This window comes from Dermochelys coriacea, chromosome 2 (assembly GCF_009764565.3).
Source record: "Dermochelys coriacea isolate rDerCor1 chromosome 2, rDerCor1.pri.v4, whole genome shotgun sequence".
Lineage (NCBI taxonomy): Eukaryota > Metazoa > Chordata > Testudines > Dermochelyidae > Dermochelys > Dermochelys coriacea.
Genome location: NC_050069.1, coordinates 87,941,943 through 87,950,848, shown reverse-complemented (window position 1 = coordinate 87,950,848; position 8,906 = coordinate 87,941,943). Strand labels below are relative to the sequence as shown.

The 8,906-nt window shown below is 44.0% G+C and overlaps 1 protein-coding gene across 4 annotated transcripts; it reads left to right on the top strand.

Annotated features, from left to right (window-relative positions):
- The first annotated feature begins 693 nt into the window (after positions 1-693).
- On the top strand, positions 694-8,580 carry ZBTB14 (zinc finger and BTB domain containing 14). Of its 4 annotated transcripts, XM_043508048.1 has the most exons (4): positions 758-810; positions 929-931; positions 3,867-3,952; positions 4,523-8,580. In XM_043508048.1, exons 3-4 carry the CDS (start codon positions 3,950-3,952, stop codon positions 5,861-5,863), a joined length of 1,344 nt encoding a protein of 447 aa, XP_043363983.1. In that variant the 5' UTR covers positions 758-810; positions 929-931; positions 3,867-3,949; the 3' UTR covers positions 5,864-8,580. The 4 variants fall into 4 exon arrangements, with proteins under 4 accessions (XP_038248962.1, XP_043363983.1, XP_043363984.1 ...); XM_038393034.2 differs by lacking the exon at positions 929-931 and having other exon boundaries at positions 694-810; positions 3,870-3,952; XM_043508049.1 differs by lacking the exons at positions 758-810; positions 929-931 and adding an exon at positions 1,296-1,435 and having other exon boundaries at positions 3,870-3,952.
- Positions 8,581-8,906: the final 326 nt, after the last annotated feature.

Sequence of the window (8,906 nt, the reverse complement as noted above, 5' to 3'; positions counted from 1 at the left end):
CCCTTGTCGCTGCTGCACGGCAAAGGGGCACTTTGCTCGTGATCAGCCTCCCCGGCGAGTTCTGTGACGGCTCCGCAGGTTGCCTTCACCCCCCCCCCCGCCCCCGCCCCGGGGCTGCTCCCCCGCTGCCGTCAGGCCCCGCCGCTCCGCCGTCCCCCCCACGCACACCGCTGTTACAGCAGCTGCGGGCCCCGCTACACCTGCCCCCGCCGGACGACGCACGCGACGCTCAACCGCCTCCGCCAGCCGGGCCCGCGGCATCACCTCAGCCCGGCGCTGCGGATAGGGGCGCGGGGCGGCCCCGCGGCAACCGTCGCCCCGCATCCCCAGCAGCTAGAGCAGGGCGCCGGGGCCCCTCCCCGGCTGGGCCTGGACCAGGGCACCCCGCCCGGGTCGCTGCCGCGCTGCGGGACGGCTGCGCGAGGCGGGCGCTAAGCTCGCGCACGCAAGGGCGGCTGGGCGGGTTCCCGAGAAAGCGGCTCCTTCCTTTTGGCGCCCGCTTCGGGATGACGTCAGCGCCGCGCGGCCGCGCGGCGCGCGAGCGCCCCCCCTCGCCTCCCGCAGCGCGGCCCGCGGGGGGGAAGGGGGACCCGCCCGCGCGAATGAGCGAGTCCCCCTGCCCCCACTCGGCAGGCGCGCCCTGCCCGCACCGCGCATGCACGTACCCCCGGCGCGCGCGCGCACTGGGTGCTCGTGCAGGAGACGGCGGCGACGGCCAGAGAGACGCGCGCAGACCCCCCCCCCCCAGCCCCCCGATCCCACCAGCAGCAGCATCCCCGCGAACTGCGGCACTGAGCGCGGCGGCAGCAGGTAAGCGCGGCTCCCCCGCATGCACACGGCGGGGCCGCTGCGCGCGCTCTCGCCGCTGAGGCTGCTGCTCGTCAGCCCGGCCGGGGACACGGAGCCACCTCAGACGCGCCCGCCGCAGCAGCCGACGCGCGCCGCTGCCTCCCCCTCCGTCCTTCCTGACGCGCGCGAGGAGGAGACGCCGCCGCCGCCGCCGCCCGCCGCCGCCGCGCGCCAGCCCCGAGCCCCCACTGCAACAAAGGGGAGCGGGGCCGCCGCCTGCGCGCCCCGGCCCGGCCCCGCGGGGCAGTAGCCGCCGCTCTGCGGGCGGGCGCTGCGCGGGCACCGTGTAGGGGGATCCCGCCTCCGCCTGTCCCCGGCGCCGCCCAGAGAGGCGGCGCGGACGGGCCCGGGCTGGCGCTGCGAGGCTCGCTCTGGAGAAGGAGCCGGGCTCCGGCCCCGAACAACCCGCAGCGAGGAGCAGAGCCCGGCCGCGCCCGCCTGGCGCCGCGCACCGCCATGGCCCGCGCGCTTGGACTCGTGCCGCGGCCCCGGGGACGCTCGCACAGCTGGCTACGGGTGCACGCACGGGGCCAGGGACACCCAGGCCCGTGGGCGCACGCCTGGCTCGCGTGTTCGCCGCAATTAGGTGCGCGCCGCTGCCTAAACCCAGGTGATTTGAGGAGCAAGAAACACCACGTGGCTTCGTGCAGCTTTGTTGTTGTTTCACGTTAGGCTCCGTGGCCGGGACGCCTTAGCGCTGGGTGCTGTGTGTACACCACAGAACAAAAACACGGGGAACTGTTTAAAAAGGAAAAACAAAACATTATTTTCCTTGGGCTGTTTTAAAAAAAAAGTGACCCTTCTTTCAGTGGAATTTTACACAGTTGCCTTACACTGCACACTAGCTCTATAGTAGGCAGCACAGTGCATGCTGTAAGATTACAAGGATTGAAAGAAGCTAGCAAATTTTCTATTTTCAGTTTTTATACACCTGTGCATTTATACAGATTAAATTTTCCAAGGCCAAAAGGGACCATTTTGATTATTTAGTTTGATCTCCAGTATAACATAGGCTAGAGGACTTCCCCCAAAATAATTCTTAGAGTGTGAAATTCTGTAGCTTCAACTTCCAGCCACTGGCTCAGGTGATACCTTTCTCTGCTAGATTGAAAAGCCCCCTCAGTATTTGTTCCCTGGGTAGGTACTTAGAGATTTGATAATGTGTTACCGTATACACTATTTCAGTTTCCCCATAACAATCTGTTAGGTTGAAAAGATGCTTATCAATGGGACAACAGAAAAACTCTTAAATTTTAAATCAATGTTTTGTTTATACAAAAAAGCAAAAGGACATGCTATTGATCATTAATAGTCACTCTTTACTATTTGTAAAAAAGTTAGTCCCTAGTCCCATCGTTTTTAAATTTGTTCTTGTTTTCTTTTATACATTGAAATCGTTCTGCACACCTCTCATACCTGATTATTTTAGAATATCATTAATTGGGGGGGAATCCTGATCCATAAAAGGACTTAGGCGCCTGAGGCCAACATTGAGGTGCCACTGAGAGCCTCAGAAATGCCACTTAGCTGCCACCTAACTCTCTGTATGTGCCTAAGCTCCCTAGGCATCTAAATATATATTGTTCAAGTCCCATGCGTGCCTAAGTTTCTGCCAGTGAGCATGCCTCAGTCTAGGCTCTCAGGAGTCCATCTCATGCCTAAGCCTGCAGGTCCCAATCCAGTAGGAGTAGATGTTGTCAAAGCATGCTTAACCCTACACAAAACTGCCAGAGGAGGTGGAGGTGATGCCACTGTCTCCATTATAATTTTAGTCCAGACGTTTGGCACCTAACTCCTCATGAATCCTCAGGCAAACAGTATGGTGTTTGTTTTTTAATACGATTAAATGTAAATGTATACATTTAGAAACAAAGAATGTAGGTCATACTTTCAGGATGGGGGACTTTATCCTGGGAAACAGTGACTGAAAAAGATTTGGGGATCATGGTGGATAATGAGATGAACATGAGCTCCCAGTGTGATGCTGTGGCCAAAAGGAGGGCTATTGCGATCCTTGGATGCACAAATGGGAACCCTGAGTAGGAATAGATAGGTTATTTTACCTCTGTATTTGACACTGGTGCGACTGCTGCTGGTGTCCACAATTCAAGAAGGATGTTGATAAATTGGAAAGGGTTTACTGAAGAGCCACGAGAATTATTAAAGAAATAGAAAACTTGCTTTCTAATGATAGGAGCTTAATCTATTCAATTTAACAAAGAGAAAGTTAAGGGGTGACTTGATTACAGTCTGTAAACCAGAGGTGCTGGAGTGGGTGCCAGCATTCCCTGGCTTGAAGTGGTTTCCATCATATACAGGGTTTAAAGTTTTGTTCAGAGGCTTTCAGCACCCCCACTATAAAAGTTATTCCAATGCTACTGTATGTAAGAACCTACATTGAGGACAAGTATATAATAAATCTATTCAATCTAGCAGAAAAGGGTACAACACAATCCAATGGCTGGAAGTTGAAGCTAGACAAATTAAGACTGGAAATAAAGTGTAAATTTTTGACAGTGAGGGTAATTAACCATAAAAGCAATGTACCAAGGGTTGTGGTGGATTCTCCATCACTGGTAATTTTTAAATCAAGATTAGATGTTTTCCTAAAAGATACACTCTAGGAATTATTTTGGGGACATTCTATGGCCTGTGTTATACTTGAGGTCAGACTAGATGATCACAATGATTCCTTCTGGCTTTGGAATCTTTGAATTGTATGGGGAGCCTAGTCCCCTAACTTGGGGCTGTGGATTCCATTGTGCCTTTAGCACACAATTCTGCAGCTGTGATGTATTTGTACAGCTATTTCCTAATCACCTATACAATTCATAGATCAAAAACTTCATTTCATTTGCATTTTACTTTAACAAAACAAGTTGTATAGTTTTTAACTGCTTGAAAATGTGAGAATAGCTGAGTAACTTTTAATATTGCTGAAAATGTTATTTAATTTGAGAAACAAATTAAGACAGTGTATAATTCTCTGTTCTTACCTTCCCCAATGTTCTTTCTTTCAGTTTCAAAGTGCGCATAATAAGGATTAGTCTTCTGTCAAAAGTTAAGTGATCGATTATTAAGAAAATTTCCTGCATTGTTCATGGTACGGCTTAACCTTTTATATTTTGTATTTAGTTTGGGTTACAGTGGTAAATGGTTATTTTATGTACGTTTCTAGACAACATTATGTAATGTTTTAAATGTGTAAATACTTATTGACATTTCTTTTTGTTATAAGAAATACTAGTGTTGCAACAGTTTCAGGAATTTACTTCACAAAGTTTCTAAGTAAGTCAAATTGAAATGCAAATTTTAATATGCTAGTTAGAATTACAAAAGCAGATTTAATATAAATAGGTGGGTAAATTTATATTTCTTTCAAAATAAAATTGGTCATTGAAAAAATAGCATTTTTTTCTTCAAAGTATGTACATGGTACTAGGTGAAAAACCTTTGCATATGTAATAGTTTTAAATGAGACTTAACATTAATCTTTTTTACAGTCTGGAGGACATGTTCTGATCAAATTAAGCTAAAGTTTTCATTTGATAATTCTGATTTTTTGATTTTGTAGATGACACTTAGAATCATGTCTTATGAGTTAGTGTTTTAGAGTAACTTGTAAAAAGTCAAGACTTTTTTTTTCTCTCTCTCTCTCTCTCTCTCTCTCCAGGAGTTTTTCATCAGTATGTCTGAAAGCATTAAATATAATGATGATGATCACAAAACTGTGTTTCTGAAAACATTAAATGAACAACGTCTGGAAGGAGAATTTTGTGACATAGCTATTGTGGTAGAAGATGTGAAATTCAGAGCGCACCGGTGTGTGCTTGCTGCATGCAGTACCTACTTCAAAAAGCTTTTCAAGAAATTGGAGGTTGATAGCTCATCAGTAATAGAGATAGATTTCCTTCGTTCTGATATATTTGAAGAGGTTCTAAATTATATGTATACTGCAAAGATTTCAGTTAAGAAGGAAGATGTAAATTTGATGATGTCATCAGGTCAGATTCTTGGTATTAGGTTTTTGGATAAACTCTGTTCTCAGAAACGTGATGTATCTAGTCCCGAAGAAAACGCCCAATCCAAGAGTAAGTATTGTCTGAAAATAAATCGTTCTATTGGAGAATCTAATGATAACCAAGATGATGAGGTTGAGGAAATTGGAGATCATGATGATACCCCATCAGATGTAACAGTAGAAGGAACTCCTCCAAGTCAGGAAGATGGTAAATCCCCTACTAATACACTAAGAGTTCAAGAAGCAATTCTAAAAGAGTTGGGGAGTGAAGAGGTTCGAAAAGTAAACTGCTATGGTCAAGAAGTGGAGCCCATGGAAACAACCGAATCAAAAGACTTAGGCTCTCAAACCCCTCAAGCTCTAACATTTAATGATGGCATAAGTGAAGTGAAAGATGAACAGACACCAGGATGGACAGCAGCTACGGACATGAAGTTTGAGTATTTGCTTTATGGTCACAGGGAACAGATTGCATGTCAAGCATGTGGTAAGACATTTACTGATGAAGCACGATTGAGAAAACATGAAAAGCTTCATACTGCTGATAGACCATTTGTTTGTGAAATGTGCACTAAAGGGTTTACCACACAGGCTCACTTGAAAGAGCACCTGAAAATCCATACAGGTTACAAGCCTTATAGCTGTGAGGTGTGCGGAAAGTCTTTTATTCGAGCTCCAGATCTGAAAAAGCATGAAAGAGTCCATAGTAATGAAAGGCCATTTGCATGCCATATGTGTGATAAAGCTTTCAAGCACAAGTCCCATCTAAAAGATCATGAAAGAAGACACCGAGGGGAAAAACCTTTTGTCTGCAGCTCTTGCACTAAAGCATTTGCTAAAGCATCTGATTTAAAAAGGCATGAGAACAATATGCACAGTGAAAGGAAACAAATTACTACAGCCAATGCCATCCAGAGTGAAACAGAACAGTTACAGGCAGCAGCCATGGCAGCTGAAGCAGAGCAGCAACTTGAAACTATAGCTTGTAGTTAAAAACAAAAGCAGAAAACTTTATCCAGAAGGTAACTTAAGAAATTAAATTGAACAAAAATTAAATGTTGAAACATGTTTAGACTGATCATTATCTTTTCAGATAAAATATTTTTAGAGGGATTGAACACTGCATAGGAGCGTATAGCAGTGCTTGGTTAGGTATTTTAAAATACTTCAAAGATATGTATTAGAGTATAAAAATAATTTTGTTATTAGCACTAACATGTTTTAATTTCAGAAAATGACTGAGTCCTTTTTAAACAAAATGAGAAATCTCTATTTGATGTTTTAGTACAACCTCTGCATACTTGTCCTTTGTACACCTTAGTACCAATGAGGTAAATTATGTCTAACAAAACTGAAATTTGTAGAAAAAGTTATAAGTGTGGGAACAAATTTTTTTTTTTTTTTAAGATTTTTGGGTGTAGTTTCGTAAGGACCATATAGTACATCTAGAACCCATAAAAATTCATCTGCTGGAATCCTGACATTTTTATTTCCTCGTTTTTTCTCATTCACTGTACTTATTAGCTATTAGTGCAGCAGGTTGGCTATTTTGAGTAGTTGGTCAAGTGGAGTTATCCTGGTTTTTGTCCACCCCCTTAAATTCCTGTCTTTAATCTAGCTGGTGAGTTGATGCATACAATACTTGCTCTTCTAAAGGTTAGACTTTTCGTATTCATAATAGCCTCGATGTGTCCCCTGGATCAACAAATGGAGAGGACACAGCACTCATCTACCCTCTCTGTGTAGAAAGGAGTAGTATCCATGTACCCTTCAGAGGCTTTTTCATGCACTGTATGGGGGTTGGAATGGAGGTGGGAGGGGGGACAAGTGGGCAGAATGTGTAGAGAGATATATTGTTCCAAATCTGGCCCCATGAAAATTAATCAAAGATAATACATTCTGAGGCTGTATTGTCTTTGTCATGTAGCTTCCCCCTCACTCTCCCCAGAACAGCTGAGGCAAAGGGATGCATAGGTGCAGACTCCATGGGTGCTCTGGGGCTGGAGCACCCACAGGAAAAAAAGGGTGAGTGCTGAGCACACATCAGCAGCCCCCTGCCAGAGGGCCCCACCGATCAGTGCCTCCCCTTTCCTCCTAGCGCCTGCTGCAGATCAGCTGTTTCACAGCATCAGGAAGTGTTGGGGATAAGCGGGGAGGAGCAAAGGTGCAGTGCTCTTTGTGGAGGGGGAAGAACTGGGCGGGGAAGAGACAGGGTGGGAAGAAGCAGGACGGGGGTGGGGCATTGGAGTGAGGGGTGAGGTGGTGGCAGGGCCTGGGCAGAGCCAGGGGTCGAGCACTCCCCAGCAGATTAGAAACTTGGCACCTCTATGAAGGGATGTTTCTAGAAATACACCTCAGTGGAACTAGCTGTGTTGTTAAGGGGAGGGATTTGGTACCAGGCGCCCTGCAGATCGCTGCCTGCAACTTTAAGGGTAGGTTCCATGGCGTTTTAGGGGGCACCTCCCAATAGGATTGTGTGTAGAAAGATCTCCACAGGGGAATCTGTGTGAAAATGTTTATCCTCTGAGAAATCGCCCATGGGAAGGGATTATCTTGGCCAGCGTTTCCAACTATCATTGCCTAAGAATCTGTGAAATTATTTTTGAAATCATTCAGGCAAAGTTTTATTTTGCTTTGTTTGTTTTAGTTTGGGGTGGGAGGGGTGGGAAGGGGTTGTTAATTGTTCCTTAATTTACCACAACCTCAACAAAACGTTTAAAATACTACAGACTGAGCTGTCTCCTGTATATGGAAATAGGGAGTTACAACTTCACAATATTAATTGTTAAAATGATCCTAAGGAACATGAACACTTCTTTATTTTAAGTGTAAATAATATAATTATTATCAATGTTATATTTCAACTATAAATGGGCAAAAATGCACTCTTTTGCACATCAGGTTGGAATAAATTGGTCACTTAAGAGACCCATGACATATAAAAGTTGTCAGACAAGTATTTATAAATTATAGTGTGGTAAATCACCTCTTGCATTTCTAAATAGAAATTGAAAATAACATTTTTGTAACTGATCATTTTTGTTACAACTTCATTGTGTATCTTTCATGTAATCAACAGTTTTCGCAATTATATTAAAATACCAACAATAGTTTGAACATTGTTCTGTAAATAAAACATGAATTGAATATTTTAGAATATGTAAATTTTGGACTTTGTCCGATATATTTTTTTAAATGTTTCTTTGTTTTACATTTAGCACTTTTAGTTTGTAAACCAACTATCCATTTTATATTTTTGCAACGTCAAATAATAAGTACTCATTTCATTTTATAGCTTCCCACAAAGGAAGGAACTAAATTAGTAGCGTAAAAGTATTTTGCGGTTTGTTGTATATAAGCATAGATAAAGGTGATAGATTCAGAATTTGAGCTGCACCTTTCTTCCCTGGTGCTTGCAAAGTTTTAATCTTGTTTGTTTTTTTAAAACACAGTTCACCACATATTAAATGCCGTAAAATAATTAACTAATGCATACACCATTAAGGAATGATGAACAGATTTGTTTCAAGTTTTCAAAAATTTAATAGCTATAATGAGATAAAAATGTTTTAAACTTTATTTTCAGTCTTTTTTAAAAATAGCTGCAATATTTCCCCCCGTATATTCTTTGTTTTGGTATAATTTCAAAATATGATAAGGTATTGCAGTGGAAAAAACAACAATAAACATACCATAATAATTACAATTTACATAGGACAAAACCTTTTTGTTCCCAATGATTTGCACAGCTGCATAAATACATAATTTGGGGTTCAATCCTGCAGTCCCTTAGTCACAGCAGTACATCCGTTGAAAGCAATGGGACTACTGCTAGGACTGCAGAATTGAGTACTAGGCTTTCTGCTAAATTTTAGTTACCTACACTCCACAATTTCTAGAATCACTATTTATTCCAGAGAGTAATAGTGATGAGGTTCTTCAGGGAAGCTAGTATTTAGAAACAGATTTTGCCTTAAGAGCTTTGCTGGATTGTGATCTCAGTGCACAAATTCACTACACTTTTCTTTAAACAAGT